The following is a 21,215-nucleotide window of genomic DNA, read 5'->3' on the forward strand; positions in this document are numbered from 1 at the left end:
CTTGCATGGCAGACGTGTCCATAGTTTCACCTCTAGATATTTTCTGTCTTTCTTCCATTTCTGAATCTAACTGCCGATCGTACTTCTCATTGTGGTTTACCTTAAAAAGATGTGTGTACTGTTACTCAGACTTGATAACTGCTGCTTATGCAACGAATAATGCACCAGGATCTGCCCCTCGTTCTTTTAGCTCCACTCGCTTTTTAAGATACTGCTGCTTCCTATAGTGAACCATTAAAACAAGTGTAAAAATACTTCACGTTATGCTCCTGAAGATGTCAATGAATCGAGCTGTTGAAAATGTATTTTTGTCATTTCAATTTAAATGTTGGATTTTAAGGATTTGTAAAGTTAAACAATTATGAACAAAATGCTGAAAATATGGATAATGTAGATAATTTGACAATACTTTAAGGACTGTGACCTGAACTTGAAATGCAAAACAGATGCATGCTTAGTACTCTGCTGATGCCAATAAAGAACCACAAAAAGCAAACAGTGATTTTGTCTTTGTCTCTACTTTATTATTATTTAATTAAAGCAATTCAAACCTGTACAAAGTTACAGTAGACTTTGACAATCTAACGAGCCCTTTGAAAAAAACTAAAACTAATCTACATAAAAATAAAACATTTCAAGAAAACATCAACATCTAAAGGAATCTGTGTATCATTCGTTTTTCTATTATTCGTTTTTAACTATTTTCTTCATTATTTGTCTCCAAAACCAAAATGAAAAAAACGGATAACGATTCATTTTTTCAGTTTTCGATTTTGTGTTGAAATGAATAATGGAAAAAAACGGATAAAGGCCGTTTCCCGTTTCCGTGACTTAAACTGAGATGCCGGACTGAACCAGGACTGAATCAAGACTGAACCAGGACTAAACCGTTTCCAGTTCAAGTCTGGTCCCGGTCTCAGTCCCAGGTCTGGTCCTGGCCTGGTCCCGGTCTCAGTCCCAGTCTCAGTCCTGGTCCTGTTCCCAGTCTCAGTTCCAGCCTCAGTCCCAGTCTCAGTCCCAGTCTCAGTCCCGGTCTCAGTCCTGGTCCTGGTCCCAGTCTGGTCCCGTACTCAGTCCTGGTCTGGTTCCGGTCTCAGTCCAGGTCTCAGTCCCGGTCTCAGTCCTGGTCTCAGTCCTAGTCCTGTTACCAGTCTCAATCCCAGTCTCAGTCCCGGTCTCAGTCCTGGTCCTGGTCCCAGTCTGGTCCCGTACTCAGTCCTGGTCTGGTTCCGGTCACAGTCCTGGTCTCAGTTCTGGTCGGGTCCCGGTCTAAATCCTGGCCCTGGTCCTGGTCTGGTCCTGGTCTCAGTCCCGGTCTGGTCTCGGTCTGGTCCCGGACCTGTTTTAGTCCTGTTTTAGTCCTGGTTCAGTCCAGAATCGCAGTTAAATCATGGAAACGGGAATTATTCACAAAATCGAAAACTGAAAAAAATGAATCGTCTGTTTTTTCATTTTGGTTTTGGAGACAAATAATTAAGAAAATATATATATATATATTTTTTTCTTATTTTTAGTTTTATATTGAAAAACAAATGAATGAATGATACACGGATTTAAAGGTACAGTGTATAACTTGCTTGTCACCATGGAGATGTTATTGTTGTTGCTGTCCCATAGTATTGCATTAATTCATCTATCCTTATTCATTTATGTGTTTTTATTTTTCAAAATGTACTTTCTTACTGTGACCGGAATCCCCTCTCCACAGATCTGACCCACCCATGAAAATATACGTGTTTACTGCCAGATGATTGCTGTCGTTGTGTCCTTGGGCAAGACAATTAATCCACCTCACCCTCAGTGTCTGTCAGTCAGCGACCATAATTCAAATAAATAAATAAAATAAAATTAAACTCCAGGCAAAATAAAAACATCTCCATGGACACCCGAAAAGTTACATTATTACGTCAAGTTAAATAAAATCTACTTTCTTAAACACCATCAAATCAAAAAACAAACAACAGCTGCTCAAAAGTAAAGTCAACATTTTACAGTTCAAATAGTGCAAAGTCAAGTAAAAGATACACAGTACTCTGACATCCTTCCTGAGTTACTTCATGACCTGTAGGAAGAAAAGGATCGTGACCAAGAGGAAACCCAGGATCCACCAGTAGGATTCTGTCAAACACAAAGAACACATGAGAGATGTGATTTTCATATCTTACATATTTTTTTTATTTTAATATAAAGCATGTTATGTTATATTATATTTACTACTTTAATTAGTTAAGGGAAGTTAGAGATTCCTTCACAAAGTAATAGAGAAAGTAAAAAAAAATTAGCACTGAGCATGAGTTAAAATGATCCAAATGACAGGATTTTATTTTTTTTAATTATGTTAGATTTAATTGCTTATATCAATTATTTTATCTAGTTTACAAACTCAAATTAAAACATTCTGAATTCAACTTCCTTTTTTATTTTCCATAGAGGTGTGCTGCATAACATTTCCAGTACAGTGTCTGTCATGTGCGTGTTTCCATGATGATGTTATTGTTTCCATTTTACATTAAACAAATGCTGCATTTGTTAAATTATAATACTCTTAGCGGGGGTCGTCCTTCCACAGATCTGACGTATAACTTGGCCTGGTGGTGTCACTTGTTTGTCTTCAAAGAGATAGATGTGTATATTTAAAGCCATACTGGAAATGTCTAGGTAAAACAATAATATTTTTAGGTAGAAAAACAGCTGGCATAAACCCTCCACCAGAAAAGTTACATAGTGTAGCTTTAAATAAGTCTGAACTGGTTAAAACTACTCAAAAATATGAGTTCACTTAATGACTTAATCAAAGTCATAAACAAGTACACACTACATCAGGGCTGTAGTCGACTCAAGACAAGTCCTGCAGACTGATTAGTCCAGGGGTTCCCAAACTCGGGCCCCAAACTCTAGTTCTAAACTAGAACTAAAACCAAGACTAAACCAGGACTAAAACCAAGACTAAACCAGAAGTAAACCAGAACTAAAACCAAGATAAACCAGAAGTAAACCAGAGCTAAAACCAGGACTAAACCACAACTAAAACCAGGACTAAACCACAACTAAACCAGGACTAAACCACAACTAAAACCAGGACTAAACCAGAACTAAAACAAGGACTAAACCAGGACTAACACAATGACTAAACCAGGACTAAACCAGAACTAAACCAGGACTAAACCAGAAGTAAAACCAAAACTAAAACCAGGACTAAACCAGAACTAAACCAGGACTAAACCAGAACTAAAACCAGGACTAAACCAGAACTAAAACCAGGACTAAACCAGAACTAAAACCAGGACTAAAACCAGAACTAAACCAGAACTAAAACCAGGACTAATACCAGGACTAAACCAGAACTAAACCAGAACTAAAACCAGGACTAAAGCAATACTAATCCAGAACTAAAACCAGGACTAAACCAGAACTAAACCAGAACTAAACCTGAACTAAAACCAGGACTAAACCAGAACTAAACCAGAATTAAAGCTCCTCCTGTATGTAAGAGCGCTCCCACAACCCGCCCAAAAAAAGTCTGGGGACCACTGGATTAGTCGAATAAAAATGGTGATATTTTACATATTAATACCAAATAATACCAAATCTTCAGCTAATTCACTCACTCTCTTTTCTGCTGTTGTCCCGTATAAATTCTTATAAACTAACCAAACTGATTAATAAACTAATACAAATGTTGATCGATTAAGACAGTATGAACCGATTAATCGACTAAATAACTAAAGGCCCACAGCCCAACACTACATGGATCTTACCCCTGCAGAGTTTTATTGTCTGATACCTGGCTCTGGAGTTTCCACGATGACACTGACAGATCGGGGCATGTCCAGAGCGGGGTGGGACACGGTGCAGGTGATCTTTGTCCCAGGTGAGACGGTGGACGGGACGTTCAGCTGAGACGAGACGGAGAATGTGCCATCACCATGACGACGGTGACCTGACAGAGACGCCTTTCCAGGAAACACGACCGGCTCAGTGTCGTCCGGGCCCAGGGAAAACCACTCGAACTGCAAAAAACAAGGGGAAAATAATAATAAGAGTGGTTTTCTACTGGTTTGTGGCAATCATATCTACAAACTCCTAACTCCTTCCTTTAAAGCTACGTTCAGACCGGAGCATCAAGGCATCCAGTTTACATGCAAAGTCTATGTGGGCGCGTGTCTAGAGCAGGGGTGGGCAAACTACGGCCTGGGGGCCATATGCAGCCCTTTAATCTTTCTAATCCTGCCTGGTCTAAACTTGAATAATAATAATAATAATTTTCAGTGTTTTAAAAGTCATTTCAATAAATAGTAAAAACCGTGGGACTTAAAAGACAGATATTTTGTTGTAATGCTTTGTAAAGATTTCCAATTCAATGGGATATTACAGAAAAACTCAAAAACATCCACCTGCTCCTAGAACCGTTTGTGGCCCATGAGTCAAAAAGTTTGCACACCGCTGGTCTTGCATTTTTGCAGTGAGTCTTTAGGGGTCAGCGTGGCGAGAATCTGGCGTTGATGTCTTGAGCATTCATGCGTCGACGCTCTGGATGCTGAACTTTTGGCGTTGGATGCGCCAAGTCAACAAATCAGGGGTGATTATCCAGTGACGTAGCAATGTTATTACCCGGAAGAAGAAAGAGAAAGACCCAGGAGCCACAAACACAGTAAAACTATGTAGAAATCTGCGCTGTGTCATTAGCGGAGTGTAATCCACTGATGGTTTTATGTCGTAAATACACTAAACACACGCTCTCAACCAGGAAAACAAGGCACTCACAGACCACAGCGGATGCCCTGGCACACGTGTCAAGTATTAGTCTCCCGTTCATCCACGGCGTCCAAGACACGAGTCACGAGCATCTGAACTCAAATGCAAAGGCGTCCAACTAGAGGCGCCCAGCTCGTTTTTTGATGCCGCAGTCTGAACGCAGCTTTAGAGTTGTCTCAAAGTATCGAAAATAAGATACTAATCAATATGAAGAATAATATTAAAACTAGATACTCGACAAAACAGCCAAGCTCTACTGAAATTAAGGTAAATTTTAGATGTTAACTTGAATACTAATTAAACTTACTCAACTATACTTATACTTACTGTGTGAATGAAACAAAACAATTGAGACGATTTTGTGTAATATCGCACCTTTAAAATCAACTGCTGTTTTACTAAAAATCTAATGAACACCATATTTGCTCAGAATTACTTTAGTGTTGTCTATTGTTGTGCATTGCATTCTAATTAATTATAAAGCAAAGAAAGTGATTTAACTTTAACTTCCAACAATCATCAGTATTAGCCAATCAGCATTTGCATAGGACTCTTTTTCACTGTGAGAAAGTACTTACCTCAGCGTCCAGCGGGTAGTATTTACTGCTGTAGCAAACCAGAGTCTTGGCTGATTTTAACACCAGTTTGTCTTCTGAAAGGGAAACCTCAGGCAGTTCTGGAGCATAAAGAAAAACAGCCGTTGCATTATCATTTTACAAGTAATGGGTTGTGTTTACAGTCGAGAAATTGACGATGTCGTTATTTAAGATGGAGACTACGAGCCGATTCATGGGTTTCAGAAGGATGAAAACTATACAGTGATTAACAATCTAAAACTAAAGATCATATCTCTTCAAAATGTTGCATATAACAGGAAGCAGAAACGTATGAATAGCCTAACACAACCTTATGTTAGATTGAAAGAAAACATAAGGCTCAACTCTTATCATTGTTTATAATAATGGAGTTCACAAACTTGCAAAATCTTAAGGCAATCATGCATTTGGTGTTGAATCTTTGCACCTCTTTCTGAAGCTAGTGTGAAAAACAGCTTTCACTTTTGTTTTTTTATACTGACAGAGAATATGACCAACTTTGTGCCAGTTTTCTTTCACTTGGATAGGTCCAATAATTATAGATACAATATATTAACCATAAACCAGGCCAAAATCTGCAATTTGATTTTAAACTACTGGGATTCAAGAATGTTGTGACGTCACGTGAACACAGACTCTTTTATTACACAAGATTGACTTTTGTGAACTTTAAGGCCCCATCCACACTAATACGTATTTGAGTTGTTTTTGTTGTAGATGCAATGTTCGTCCACATTAGGGATGGGCATTCGATGAAATTTTCTTAATCGATCGTCGGAAGAATTAACGATTGATTACTGATTAATCATTAACATTTTTATATTAAAATGATCATCATTATTATTACTATCTGCACTACTAATCTACATAAATAGATTCAACTTTACGACATACAAACCGTAACCACTCTAGAGCCACATCAGCCCGTTTATTATAATGTGTTTAATTCAGTTTTGCGCAACTCTCACAGAAACGAAACTTAAACCGCATGGCTAATTTGCATAAACTCAGCGAAGATAAAACTACAGCTCTTGTGTCGCTGATGCGGTCAACTTCTGTCGGATTAAAAGACATGATTCAGTGGAATACAGGTTAGTGTGACCATATTTGCGTTTGTCAAAACCAGGACACCGTACGGGGGGAGGGAGGTGGGGACTCGTCATCGACATTGAGCGACTCTCAACTGGTAAAACTTTTTCCCACTGGACACCGAAACATATGTGCTGCTTTGTTCACTGTGCACATGGACTCACACTTGTCCCGACCGGAACGGAAAGCGTGGAATTTCTTGTACAAGTCATCAGTAAATACGCATATGCACTCCGGTACGTTGCAGGCGGACTGACTGTGTTTGCTCGCTCCTTCTGAGTGCAGAGAGCTACATGTACGGACCCCAGTTTGGTCACGCTACACACAGCAACCTACATTTGGTTTGTCGATTAAAATTTATGTAATCGATGAAATTCTTAATGATCAATTATCGATTAATCAACTAATCATGCCCATCCCTAGTCCCCATTAATCCGATGGAAAACGGCTCTAGAAACAAAATGATCTGGTGCCGCCAGCTCCCACGAATTCATCTGAGTACTGATCTGATCCAGCACTGTGTGGACGCCTGAAAATGCTGATGTAGGTCTATGCGCCGCGAAGTAATTCACCGCCAAAACGCTAAGAGGCTGGAATATATGTCCATTCATATATACGGTCTATGCGTACGACCTGCAGACATATAATCTCTGAAAAGCTTAACATGAACCATCTCCAAAGTGATAGAAGCACAGAACAGACTCAGCATCAGCAGAACACCCCTCTGACACAGAAAGAACACATATAATCCACTGAGTCGTGTCCTTGAGTCCAGGGCTCAAGGAGCAAGGTGTTTTTTGCTTAGTTTATGCAAATGAGCCATGTGGTTTTAGGTTTCATTTCTGTAAAACGTAAACAAATATGTGCAAAGCTGTGTAGACAGAGGAGGATTGTGGACACAGAAACAACATGTCTGGATGCAAATAATTTCCGTTACGGTGATACTGTGATTAGTTTTAGTGTAAACATAGCCTAAGTCGTGTCAGTGTGTTGTTACCTCCTCAAAAACATGCTGTACCTGAACTCTTTATTATTAGTCTGTCTAAATCTCCAAAGCTCAAAATGCTCTGTTCCACCTTGTCATGCCATGAAGCGGTAGTTTTCAAGTCAACAGGTTTTACTTTTTGTTAAGTAGATGTTATTAGAAGTTCCAGGGCTGAAAGTATTCAAATGAGTCTAATAAACACAGTGGAGCACTTCCTGTATTACCAAATGAAATCAGAAAGTGGTCATAGTCTAAATATGCAGGATTTGAGTGTTAAATGTGTGTTTACACTCAACAAAAACATAACTCCAGGTATGTTTTTGCTGAGGAAACAACATTATAATAACATAGATCAGAAAATAGAGTAATATGGGCCCTTTAAGATTTTACTTAACATCATAATAACTTTAAAATCATGAAATACTCACTGATGACGTTGAGCTGCATGACCTGCTGTGCGTGGAACTGTCCGATAGAGACTGTGCAGATGTAGGTGCCCTCGTCCTCCACCTTCAGCTCGCTCAGAGTCAGAGACGCGATTCCCTCAGACACCACCTGCTCAGGACTGACCCACGCTCCTCTCCTCTCTGTGTGGACTGGACAATCAACAGAGAAAATTACTCATCTGCAGAAAGTTTCTAATGGAGGGTCAGTCAAAATCCATGTATCATTTGTTCATTTGTTTTTGAAAATAAAACCAAAAATGAAATAATAATAAATAAATCTATTTTCTTCATTATTTATCTCCAAAACCAAAATGAAAAAACGGATAACGATTCTGTTTTTCAGTTTTAGATTTTGTGTTTAAATAAATCATGAAAAAAATGGATAAAGGCCATTTCCCGTTTCCGTGACTTAAACTGTGATGTCAGACTGAATCAGGACTGAACCAGGACTGAACCAGGACTAAACCAGGTTTAAACCAGGGCTGAACCAGGACTAAACCAAGACTGAACCAGGACTGAACCAGGACTAAACCAGGACTGAACCAGGACTGAACCAGGACTGAACCAGGACTGAACCAAGACTGAACCATTTTAAATTCCAACCTCTCACCTCCTTCTTTTTGTTGCGGCCTTGGCACAGAGTCTTATTATTAAATTAAATAAATATACCTTTGTATTCAATTATACTTCAATTATTTTTAATGTAAACGTATTTCATGTATTTATTCACACTGTACACACTATACTGCAAAGTCACTTGTCTGTTAAACTATTTAACTGTGTAAGTGTCGCCTCACAATCCTGATCAGCATTAAACAGAAAATCCAAAGGTTCCTATATCATTTCAAACACCATGACGACGAGACCTTGGTGCAGTGTTTATATAATGGATGTAAGTCTGGTGAAAATCAAGCAAATAAAGATCATGTTAGTTTCTGCCTTTTGCATTTGCACGGCTTATTTTTGGCTCATGATATACAGGAACTGCCAAATATGGGTCAAAGTCAATTCTGAGCTCAATATTTTTTGCATACAGATATATCCTCATTATAGCTACTAGTTGTCAAATTTTGGGAGCATTACCTATTATACTTTTGTCAGTACAAAACAGAAACTTTGAAGTCATTATACCCAGTTTCACACTTTTGCCTCTGTAGGGCAGTATACCATGACACTTACTGAGTGGACTCCCTTCGGTGTCCTCCAGGTTGGTCTTCAGTTCGAGCACCTTGCGGCCCCTCCCTCGGTGCTGGAGCCTCCATGTGATGCGGACGTCTGGAGCCAGAGGTGTGTCCTGCTGTTTGAACCCACAGGGCAGCTGCACCTCCTCCCTTAAAATCCCAGAGAGAGACTTGACATGGGAGAAGACCACCATCACCACTGCAGAGGGACAGAGGCTCAGCTGTTACACCTCAGTTTAAAGTTTGATCAATGCAGACATTCATTTAGGAAGTAAATACAATAGTTTCATAGTTTAGTCTTGAGTTTTAGTATAATTAGAATGAATGAAATAAAGATATGTATACATTATTGTTTCCAGGACATATTAAAAGAAAATAAATAAAATAAAATCAGAAAAAAAAATGTGGATTCAAGAAATTTAGGTTGCATTTACACCTAAATGCACACATTTTAAAACTGGGAGTAAACTGTAACTACTAGAGTTTTTTGGAGGTGGCACGTCACCTGCATGAAAATTAAAACCATGCATTCTCTAAGGAGACAGATACATTTAATTCCATAAATTATAGTGTAAGATTATAGTCATGAAAACAAGAAGGAGGAGACTCTTCTTCAGGACAAATAAGAGTCAGGTTTGTGGAGATGCAAGTCCGCTCAGAGTAAGGACAGAGTAAAGCTCCATGTTTTTCAGTGCAATAAACACAACCAAAATCAGGGTTCCCATGGTCATGGAAATCCTGGAAAAGTCATGGAAATTGAAAATGTCATTGTCCAGGCCTGGAAAAGTCATGAAGTTTAAATTAAATGAAAAGTCATGCAATTTTAGTATCTCTTTTCACGCAACTACATTATATATGTAGTTGTATGTGGCTTTTGTTTAAAAGAGATGACAATAAATGCACTGACTGCACTGTATTTTGAATGTTAAAAAATGATAATACCAAACAAAAAGGTGAGTGGAAAGGGTTAACATTTCATATTTAGCCCTAAAAGTCTGATCTATTCTACACACGTAGGTGCCAAAAAGTCATGGAAAATTCACTTTAGGTTATGATAAAGTCATAGAAATTGAATTGAAATTTTGTCAGTGAGAAAGAGTGGGAACAATGCAAAATGAAAAGGTATGGATTTATTTTTTTATTCCTGGTTAAAAACCGCATACTGTGGCTTTATATGAGGACTAGAAAAGTGTGAATGCAGTCTTTAGTCATGTACGACTTTCTATTAGAGTTTTCCTTAGACTACTTTGACTCTGTTTAAATCCAGGCTCAAAACGGTTCTGTTTAACTGTGCACATGACTGAAAGGTTTTCATTCCGCACTCTTCTCTCTGATTTATGTATTTAATGTCTCTCTCTTTCTCTCTTTTTAATTTTAATCTTTAATTTTATGATGATTATTTATGTTTTGATTTGTTTTTATTGAGATTTTAATGTATGTCTTATTCGGTAAAGCACTTTGAATTACTTTGTGTACGAATTGTGCTGTACAAATAAACTTGCCTTTCCTTGCCTAGACGTTATCTTACCTTCAGATTCCACAGTTCCAGATGGGCTGAGAGGCAGACCTAATCTAGTTTGTCTTAGGGTTATTTGTTCCATTTTTATCGTTCGGAGAATAAGTGAGGTGCCGAAGTCCACTCCGTCCACGCTCAGAGACACCATGATGAAGGCCTGGTCTGGACTTTTCAAGGACTCATCGGGAGAGAAGGGGCTGAGCTCACACGTCACCTCCTGTCCGTTACAGTCAGCGTGGAGCAGGACGTCCGACTTTGGAATATCAGGAGAAGACACTGCCACAGAGCAAAGAACACTTAACTAACAACAGACACTGCAAACAACTAGGGTGTTAGTTTCAGTGTAGTTAGCTCCTCCCTTCAGACAGTCATAAGGTAGAAGAATTAAAAAGCATAACATTCTAAAGAGCCTGATGTAACTTTTTCTGATGGGGGGTCTGTTATTGCTTGTCTCCATGGAGGTGCTATTGCTTTAGCCCAAATTTTCCACAGTATGCCATTATTTTATCAAAATATTTTCCAGCTTGTCTTCCCAAACTTCTAGGCCTAGTCAAAACAAGCTCAATCAGAAATAGTAACCTGGTCCCCCATGAGGCATCGGTGGGGGCAGTTCATCACCACGGAAGCAGCTAATGAGGAGCCCAGCCCATATTACATGATCGTTATATCCACAATGACTGTAGATCAGTGTGTTGTGTATCACCAGAAAAAGAAGAAATGGAAATTATTTTCATTCCAATTAGAATTTTAACGTAACTGTTATAATTAATAATTATCTTGAAAACTATTAATATTTTACTACACAAATGCATAGAATTATAAACAGATAATAATTTTTCTGAGATTTTGAGACCAGTCCCGTTGCTCTAGCTCAATCCTTCACAGAGTTAAGACCAAAAACGCATATTTGACCTTGGTTACCTTGACCTTCACGTGACCTAGACCGGTTTCAACTTGTAACATCCAGTGTACCCCGGTTATGTGTGTGCCAACTTGTGTGATGATTGGGTGAATATTTTCACCCGCAGATGGTTCAGAAATTGGCGAAATTGCCTATCCTTTATGATGGCGTGACCTTTCAATAGACCCGTGTGACCTCAAATGACCTCGGATCGTAACCAAACTTTTTTTTTTGCAGCATCGGGCACAGGGGCTTGACCCATGTTCCAAATTTGGTGACAATCAGTCCATAAATGGCGGAATTATCGCAGGTGGACAAACACACGGACACAAAGGATGAATACAAATCCTGGTCAACCAGTCGGGGACCAGGTAATTAGAAAAAAATCTGTGATCACAAACCTGTAGCTTCGATGATGACGAGGTCTGGGTCGGGGGTTGTGGGTGGGACAAACGGCGTGAGGGTTTCCAGTGATTGTTCGGGGCCCACGGGTACATCCCTCAGAACGAGTGTAGCAGGAGAACGACTGAACCCGCCTCCGCCCCCTTCACCTCCTCCACTGTGAGCAGCACCATCCTGCACCAAGACGCAGGACAAAACCACATCTGCCACACCTGGAACCCCATCCGCTATAAAAGGCACAACAAATCATTTGACCAGGACATGATGGATACAAGAGTAAGAGTTGTCAGATCTCAGAATCAAGTGTCCATAAAAGCGCTATATAAAACTGATGCATTATTATTCATTATTCATTCAGATGGAACAGGTTAATGATTTGCAAATAGGCCTTCTCATTTCCTTGAACTTCATACCAAGGTCTCAGATGTTAAAGCATTGTACATTATGAATAGTACAGAGTATGAGTATAATTATTATTTTGAAGTATGTTAATTGAGTAAAACATTTTGGCTGCTCTTCCCACAGAATGTAATAATATCAAAGGCAATGGTGATGAGTTTTGTTATATAAAGCCTATAAAGTAGCCTATATATAGTCTATAAATAAATGCATAGGCTACATCAATAACTTTATAAATAAGCCACTGGAATATAAATAGCTATTTCCAGAACCTACTCATTGTAAATTCATTAGCCTACGTGAAGGTGTGCTTTAACTTTTTTTTTTTATATGCTACTTGAGAGTATCTACTTTTAAGTCACTTCTTTTTACATCTATAGAGAAGGCTTTATGGCCAAGCCTCCATAGGTAAAATTATTGGCCACCTTTAACTCACATTTCACTAAAATAACCTGTAACTATGCAAAGCGTTGTGTTATTGTACTTGAATAATGATTAGGCTCTTTACCCCATTATAAAACCTAAATCACTGTTATTGCCCCGTGAATACCCCTCTTACCGTAAGCGTGCATCACTGAATATCCAAGCAAAACTACAAAAAACATTATTAGTTTGTGTCAAGTGTCAATGCTAGTTTACAGAACCAAAAGTGAAATCATCAAAATTTACTTTCACTTTTGATTTTAAAAATAGGCGGGCGCATGTATTTTGCTAATGATTGTAACTCGACTCTAAAATCTATAAAACAGATAATAGTCTCACGATGCGATTCATAATTATAAACAAAACTGCAAATCCCGCAGTTCATCACAGTTATTGATGCTTTCTGCGCGCGTCAATGTACTGCGCATGCGCGAGAAGTAGGCTTTAATTTTAGAAAAACACGTGACTGTGGCGGTGGTGTGAAGTGGGGTCACTGTTGGTGCTTATATTCTGTTCAGTTTCTTTCCAAGCTACTGAAAAGGTAAGACAAAAAATACAAACAAAAATAACACATAACAACATGGCTTATTGAACTTTTATTGGTAATGATTTATATGGGTAACATCTCAACTTAATTCTCATTCATAGTTTGGTTGATCCAGTCCACATAGTTTTGAACTCGGGTATAGAACCCATAAGTGCCTTCCTCTGCACAGCCAATGCCCCAGCTGACGATCCCTGCCACCCAGTAGTGGTCTGTCTTCCAGAAGGCAAAGGGTCCTCCGCTGTCCCCTTGGCACGAGTCCTGTTTTCCATCTGAGAATCCTGCGCAGAACATGTTGGAAGATTCTTCTGGGATTGATTGTGTTGGGTGTTTTCTTTTGTACTTCTCCAGCGATTCGGTGCATTTTCGTGGATTCACCGCTGGGAGGCGCACATATTTGAGGTTATCTGATGAAGCCAAACCTCCATGCTCATTCTTTGTGAGGCCATATCCTGATACCACTCTAAAGATAAACTTTGTTTATATAAACTGCATCCACATAAGTTTATATCAATGTTAGAAAATCTGTAAAATTAAATTATACAAGTTAAAGACTTACCCAGTATCACCGTCTCTAAGGCTGTGTATGTTAGAAGGTAGACAAATTGGCATCACATACTGGTTAAATGTGATGGGTTGTGGGAGTTTTATCAGGGCAATGTCATTGTCAGGGTGCAACCTGTCAAAGTTATTGTATCCAGGATGTAAATAAAGAGAAGCAGCAAATGCGTTTGGAACTTCCTCCACAGTATTTGATCCCCAAAAGAGCTGAAAAGTAAAAATACAAGGCAAGTTAATAATACACAGTATATCTAATCCATGTATATGATCAAACCATTTGGATTTATTAGATTTCTTTAGTTTTTGAACCTGGATTGAATAATCTTGTTCCATTAGACTACATTGCTAAATTCAGTTAATTTGTCAGTGGGGTAAGAACATGTTGCATTCAGGGGCAGCACCAGGGAAATCTTGAGGGGGCCCTAGTCCCCCTAGAATGGTCAGTGTACCATAGTCCCCCCAAAGATTTTTACCCTATTTTCATATTCAGTTTTTACTAAAATGTTCAAAATGAGACTTCTATAAAATGAGAACTCCATATTGGGGTTTACCTACAGGGGCTAAATAGGCCTACATTTAAACATTAAACAACAACTTGAAGATCTTATCACCCCCAAAGCTCCAACCAAGAATGTCTGGATTCCCCCCTGGTTGCATTGCGCAGCAAGATTAATTGTTCATCATAAATACATGTTTTTCACTGTGTGTTACCTTCAGAGTGTTGTGTGGTATGGGCGGTGTGTTCACAGGACATGTATTTGGACAGAGGACGTGAGCTGCTGTCAGGACCCACTGGTCGGAGATGAGCATACCCCCTCCACGTCTAATCTCAGGTGAGGACAGTCGGACCTGCCACGGGATACTGCCGTGTGGAGCTGCCTCTCCTCCAATGATCCTCTGGAAGTCTCGGAAACGCACTTGGGGCTTTCCACAGACTGAAGACACAAACACGGGTAAGAAAATGAACTTTGGATACTTTGCAGTAATTAATAATTACATTGCAATATTGGTATTATTAGGGGTGGACAAAAACATAACAATAACAATAACATCCATTAATCCATACCAGAGTGTCATAATTTGATTCTTGTTATAGATAGTGTGTTAACAACTGAAATAAATAATGGTGATGTATCGTGCTGCCCTACACAACTTCTGAGGCAGAGGTTAAGTTGAAAAGTGGAGTTGTACCTGGTATGCAAATCGGTTTCAGTTCAGCGTTGTCAATAGCTCTCCATTTTCGGTCTGCTTCACAACTGAAACTTACTGAGGAAATAAATATGATTTAAAAATACATTGCAGTCAGTAAACTCATCGAGGAATGTTTATGTTTCCACAGAACATTTATCCAACAATCCACCAATTCCACCTAACCTTTAGTGGAACCCATTGCTCCAATATTGTGCAGTTTTGCAGATTTTAAAATGACTCATCTTCTGTATTTAATGTTACTGTAAATAATTAGTTAAGACAAAACAAATTAGGATGTCATTATAAAAAGTGATAATGGAAGTAGTGTAACATACGTAATCATATATATAATATGAACTCTAACTTTTTAACTCCAACGATCTAGCCACTAATTTGTATCGTAGCAGCTGTTCAAGCACTGAACTATAGACTTAAGAAATGTATAGACTTTGAATTACTTGTAAGCTGCTATGTTTGGCTTAATGGCATATTCATTTATTTTTGAGAGGAGAGGAGGATTGGAGATGGATTTGAAGTTGTCCAAGTTGTCAGGGTCCAGACCGTTTTTTTTCAGAAGGGGAGTTATTGTGGCTATTTTAAGGGCAGGAGGGACGTGCCAGAGCTGAGGGAGGTGTTGGTGAGTGCAGTGAGAGTGGGGATGCAGGCTTTCAGGAGAGATGACAGGAGAGGGTTAAGTTTTTTCAAATAGTCCCTATTTCTGTTGAACCCTGGTTTACACTCTTGGATTTCTTGACCCTGACAAGGCACACCTGTGCAGTGAAAACCTTTTCAGCAGACTTCATTTTGAAGCTCATTAAGAGAAGGCCAAGGGTGTGCAGCGCTCTCAACAAAGCAAAGGGCGGCTTTTCTGAGGTTTTAAATAAAATCTGCAGGACTGCAAAGAAGTTGAATGGATGAATGGAAAGCAGTTTGTAGCTAAATCTGGTGCAGAGCATCTTCTCTCTTTGAGATGAATGTTTTCTGTACACTGTCTTTGTTTTAAATAAATAAATAACAAAAATATGTAGTTATTTAACTTTTTTCTTTGCTACATAAATCCACACATCTTGCTTCATATATTAGATGTTTCCAAAATTGATCTAAAATGTAGAAAGTAGTAAACATAAAGAAAAAAGTGTGACTCTGAGTGTAGTATTAAGCCCAACCATAACATAAACAATAGTTATGTGAATAACTAGGATATTGTTATAACTCACCATTCACAGATCCCGTCAGAGAGTAATACGGCTCATTACAGTGATACAGCACAACAGAGCGGTACTCATTCCTTTCACCAGAGACAAAAGTCGTGCCTCCATTTAACAGGGGCTCGGGCTCTCCACAGTTGATAACTGCAGTTCAACAAATACAGAATATGACTCAATGAAGTGCCACCAGAAAAGTTACACAGTGCACCTTTAACCCACTGTGACATTCTGGAAGTGGTGAGTGCCACTGTCCATCGCTCTGGCACATCGCATGGAAGCTCTCAATTTCATGCCCATTCTGAAAAAACAAATGTGTTAAATATATAATACGGTGTGCAGATACAATAATAACAAATTAAAAACAATATAGTGTTTCCTTAACCATCATCAGCTTGTATCCTGTTTGACACCTCACAAAGATGTAGTCTCGGTAGAAATACTGATCCAAAGTAGGAGTAACCCGGCCTCTTGGGACAGTACCAGGAGGAGCACACTTCACTCCTAAAAACACAGATTGGAAAATAAACCATAACTGGACTGGATCAATCCCAACTCAAATTGTTCATACTGTTCATACGCCGTACACCTCGCCTAAGTATGAATGTAGAGTGTGTGTCTTGGTGTTTTTTAATAAACACATTTAATATCAAAACCTCCACAAAGTAACACGGATGGTGGATCTAGGAAGATAAATGGACTCTTACTCTCTGTAGTGTAGTCCAGGCTCCAGCCGTTGCTCAGGCCTTTGTCGTCGATGTAATAATCCAGTTTGACGGTGCTCGCGTTCAGAGCCATCACACCTGGACTCTTACTTCCACAAAGCTTCACCGGATTCTCATTTTCCACTGTCACCTGATTGGGAAGAGGTAGATATTGCATCAGATAAGCTTAGTTACATAATCAGGATATCAGGATTGTTGGATTATTAAATAAATGTGATTATAGATGCCACAAAAATATAAACGTAAGAATTTTAGAGCCCAAACTTTTTATATGCTCCAAAAATTAAATGTAGATGGCCTTTTATGTATGTGAAAATGAAAAACACAAAAGTAAAGAAACACTAAGGGTCTGATTAAATTAACACTGAACAGAAAACATAAATAAGAATTATGAATGAATTAGATGTTAATGTTTTAGTTATTTTGGTCAATATTCATAAGATTTGGTATTACTTTATAATAATAGCATGCACAACTTAATATTTTTTTTGGACAAATAAGATATTGAGACTAACTAAGGGTACTTTCACACCGACAGTAGTTGATGCACAACAAATGTTCCACTGGAAACAAAAGCTCTAAGTTTGGTTTGTTTTCGCTGGTGTGAAAATATCAATCACACTTGAATCTGCACTAAATCAAACAGACCGAGACCTCAAAAAAGAAATGGTCTTGGTCCGCTTGATTCCGGACCAAATGCCAAACTCTTGGGCAGCCTCTCTGGTCCGGTCCCTCTGGTGAGAATGCAAACTTGGATCCAAACCATAGACAGTAGGTCCAAATGAAATATTCAAAATGCATCATGGGAGGGCAGGCTCGGACTACCAAATTCCACCTCAGCATCCTCGAGCCACGTGCAGCCCAACCCGGTGTGCACAGAAGCCTCGGATATACGTCAATCGAACCAATTTTGGTTGGTTTGCAGGTTTGACAGGACCACATTTGAGTCTATATGCTACAGAAGAACTATTTTATTGCCCGGTGTGGACCAAATAATCGAAGTAGCGCCTTAAACACTAGTAACTACTTGATAAATACCTTAACCCCTTAATTAAATAGTTACTAAGCCTTAATCTTTCTTAATAAACTATCTGTACATTGTCAGTTAAATGTTTGTTCATTCTTTATTAAAACTATTTAAGCTGTAGTTGTTGTACAGTTGTAGTGAATATTCAAACCTCGAGCCAGTGATAGGGGCAGCTCAGGCCTTCCTCTGTCTCCATACTCTCTATGTGGAAATAGTCGGCGAATTTGAGGGTGAGTTTGAACCCGGGTTCCACAGAGATGACGTACTGACAGGAAACTCCATGATGGGGGGCACGGGGGTATCCTGGACTAGACAGGTGTCCCTGGGGTTCATCAAATATACCACCGAGGCACGACACTACACAAACAAAGAATAAAAGTTGAAATGTAGCAGTATGCCAACACAAATTCATGATTTGCTAAGCGTATAGTTTAAAAGGTTACAAGATATTGTCCACTACTATACTATACAAGATGATAGTCAATTTGTTCTTTTGAAAGTACTAAGTATTGTCTGTAAACTGTCCAAAAGCCACAAAAAGAACAGAAATTTGAAGTGTAATTTTTCAAACTATGATATAGAGGTTTTGTGGTTATTCTTACAGCCATTTCGCCTTTACTTGATCCATGAAATTTCTATAAGTTTTTTTTTTTTTGCAAGGATAATAGTAAAAAATGATTTGGATATTAATTTTGCCCACCCATAGATTTATATTGCCTTAAATGTATTAATTGACTCAATCCAAATCGGCGCATCGTCACACGGTCATCTATAATTTTGATAGGTTGTTATTATTATTACTATTTTTTTTAAGTAGTAAAAAATTGTTTGTATATTCATTTTTTTCAATATCACCACCCATAGATTTAAAGGTTAACAGGTGGATTGGTGTGTCACCATAGGGTAAATTATAATTTTGATGGGGAGAAGTATTAAAAAAAACAAAACATAGCCTACAAATACTCACAGAGACAGGTGCGCTCGTCTGAGTGTAGCTCGTATCCATGGTGACAGGAGCAGAGGTAGGACCCAAGGGTGTTCAAACAAATTTGTGAACATACCGGGGCTTCAGCATTTAACACAGGATCTGAACACTCGTCTATGTCTGAAATGTAAAGGTATATGTATAGTGGGATAATAAAATTTGAATACCACATTGTTTTGTGAATAGACAAAATCTGAGAGCTATATAAAACAAATGTATTGTTATTTTTGTTATCATCATTAAAATGAAGATGATTATTTTGTATCCAGTGGACATTTGGCATGTTGTATGTCAGGTTTAACATGTGTTAACCTATGTGCTACCTATGGCCTGGTAGTGAGCGGAGAAGCCGATGTTTTGGTGGAGTTCTGGGTTGTTGTCGTCTGTTTGCATCAGGACGGTGAGGATGTTGCCTGGAGACAGGATTGGACCATGTCCGGGGTGATGCCCGTCAGCAGAATTCTCTTGCCCACAAAACCTGCCCAGAATTTTCTCTTTGTACAGAACCTGGGGACCATAGTTGTTTAGCTTTATAATTTTAACTTTCAAAATGTTATACAAAGTGAGCAGTTTATGCTTATGAATGCACCAGTTTATGTTTGTACTGGTGGTGTGACACAAATGACAGGCAATAGTACCTGCATAGGTTTTAATAAAAGACCATACACTCCAACACCATGATTTAAAAAAAATATTCCTTTGCTTGAGACTGCTTCAACCAAAGAGAGAAATTTTAATGAATAGTATTTTCTTGGTGCATGGCATGTGTGTGTCTATCTACAATTACAGTCATTTCCAGTGTTTTCATACTTATTACTTAACTAGGTACTGCATTCTGAATTCAATCAGGACATGAACCGATGTCTTTGCAGCCTCTGAGGCGTCAACATTAAAGATTAACATCTGAACCTCACATCATGTAAGTGTGTAGTTCAATATCATGATACATTAAAGCAGTGTTATAAGGGCACAAGTGTGTGGTCCTGACCGTGACTGAGTCGTAGTGGCAGCCGGCAGAGGGCTCCAGGTCCAGGTGAGTGAAGGTGAGGCTGACCCTGTACCCCTCTGGGACACTGAGGTCCCACCTCTGCCTCAGGTTTGGGGGGTAGGACCCAGGGTACAGCGGAGACTGGATCTCCCCGAACAGAACTGGCTCTGGATCAGTGAGGGACAGACCCTCACTGATCAACACACAGAGAAGCCTGAAAACAACAGTTACAGTGCAAAAGTATTAGCATTAACATGAGGTAGAATTACTTGTTGTCTTGAGCAGTGCTTCTCTTGGTCTGTGGAAGGGCCTCGTGCTGCTTTATCTATGGAAATTATTTTCCTTTGGTTAACAGTACGACATAAAGTGTATCTCCATGGAGAATTTTCTCAAAGCATGGTTTTATTTTTTATTTCCATGGGATCATGCAGGTGAAGTGCCACCTCCAGAAAGTTACATACTATAAACTTTAAGGTGCATTATACTTTCTCCATCTCCAAGGAGACGTTATTGCCTGTTTGTCATATGAAGATAAATAATGTGTTTAATGCCATACTGTGGAGCATTCTAGGCAAAGCAATAACATCTCCCTCCAGAAATTTACATTTTTAATAAAAAAAATGCTTTTGACTGTCTCAGAAAAAAGGATTGAGCCATATATCATATAAAGTCAAATAAACTACATTTAAAGGAGTCAAAACTACTGAAAACAAGATATTCTGTTTTGCAGTGTTCCTTAGGTTTAGTCTGTATTTCTGTTTATTTAAACATTTGTCCCAAAGTCCAGCAGTCACAAGAACCGTGATGAACTGTGATGTAATCTGTAGCAGTCTAAATTGTCAGCTACATGCACAATCATAGGTCACAGGCGCTATGTTATCAGGTTATATTGTTATTTTCACATTTTATTGAATACAAAACATATTAAGCATAAGAAGTTTACAGGGAAACTCACCAGACGACACAGTAGGTCCAGCTCATGTTGAGGTTTAACATTTGCACTCTGAACCGATCCAGACGTTTACAGGTGAAAATGGGAAAGTCACAAATTAAGCAACTCACTACGTTAATGCCAGGAACAGCTCTGTTTGCTTTGGCAATTGGCAACACCAAATAATGTTGGTTGTTGTTTTCAAAATCTACTAGTATTTAATCCAAGTCTTACTCAGTTTATTTTTTAATATGAATAAAAATCTAAAAATGTGTTTCTATATTTACAGTTAGCAGCTGCCATTGTGCACAGAGCCAATTACTGTTCTGTTGAATGAGATATCTTACCCTCAGATTGCACAGTTT

The 21,215-nt window shown here is 38.8% G+C and overlaps 2 protein-coding genes across 2 annotated transcripts; both read right to left on the reverse strand.

Moving 5' to 3' along the window:
• Positions 1-502: 502 nt before the first annotated feature.
• tapbpl (TAP binding protein like) lies at positions 503-13,098 on the reverse strand. Its single transcript, XM_020928014.2, has 8 exons — positions 12,830-13,098; positions 11,871-12,098; positions 10,581-10,844; positions 9,051-9,251; positions 7,854-8,021; positions 5,334-5,431; positions 3,785-4,010; positions 503-2,118 (listed from the first exon to the last, which is right to left on the reverse strand). Exons 1-8 carry the CDS (start codon positions 12,873-12,875, stop codon positions 2,051-2,053), a joined length of 1,299 nt encoding a protein of 432 aa, XP_020783673.1. The 5' UTR covers positions 12,876-13,098; the 3' UTR covers positions 503-2,050.
• Positions 13,099-13,274: 176 nt separating this feature from the next.
• On the reverse strand, positions 13,275-21,215 carry LOC110163188 (complement C1r subcomponent-like). Its single transcript, XM_055163433.1, has 14 exons — positions 21,198-21,215; positions 20,875-20,922; positions 19,920-20,133; positions 19,255-19,438; positions 18,914-19,051; positions 18,098-18,303; positions 16,902-17,049; positions 16,580-16,698; positions 16,417-16,495; positions 16,207-16,341; positions 14,990-15,064; positions 14,510-14,733; positions 13,797-14,005; positions 13,275-13,700 (listed from the first exon to the last, which is right to left on the reverse strand). The coding sequence occupies exons 2-14, from the start codon at positions 20,913-20,915 to the stop codon at positions 13,325-13,327; spliced, it is 2,148 nt and encodes a 715-aa protein (XP_055019408.1). The 5' UTR covers positions 20,916-20,922; positions 21,198-21,215; the 3' UTR covers positions 13,275-13,324.

Source organism: Boleophthalmus pectinirostris, unplaced genomic scaffold (assembly GCF_026225935.1).
Source record: "Boleophthalmus pectinirostris isolate CB_2022bp ecotype Guang Dong unplaced genomic scaffold, ASM2622593v1 HiC_scaffold_6, whole genome shotgun sequence".
NCBI lineage: Eukaryota > Metazoa > Chordata > Actinopteri > Gobiiformes > Gobiidae > Boleophthalmus > Boleophthalmus pectinirostris.

What these genes read in the sequence shown, in the direction of transcription:
- tapbpl (XM_020928014.2), bottom strand. Translation starts at nt 12,875, where the DNA reads ATGTTTTTTGTAGTTTTGCTTGGATATTCAGTGATGCACGCTTACG. An exon ending in TGGAACTGTGGAATCTGAAG is followed by an intron (nt 9,252 to 10,580) that starts GTAAGATAACGT and finishes GTCCCTCTGCAG; the next exon opens with TGGTGATGGTGGTCTTCTCC. An exon ending in ACTACCCGCTGGACGCTGAG is followed by an intron (nt 4,011 to 5,333) that starts GTAAGTACTTTC and finishes TGTTTTTTGCAG; the next exon opens with TTCGAGTGGTTTTCCCTGGG.
- LOC110163188 (XM_055163433.1), bottom strand. Translation starts at nt 20,915, where the DNA reads ATGTTAAACCTCAACATGAGCTGGACCTACTGTGTCGTCTG. An exon ending in TGGACCTACTGTGTCGTCTG is followed by an intron (nt 20,134 to 20,874) that starts GTGAGTTTCCCT and finishes TGTTGTTTTCAG; the next exon opens with GCTTCTCTGTGTGTTGATCA. An exon ending in GCCCCTATCACTGGCTCGAG is followed by an intron (nt 17,050 to 18,097) that starts GTTTGAATATTC and finishes CTTCCCAATCAG; the next exon opens with GTGACAGTGGAAAATGAGAA.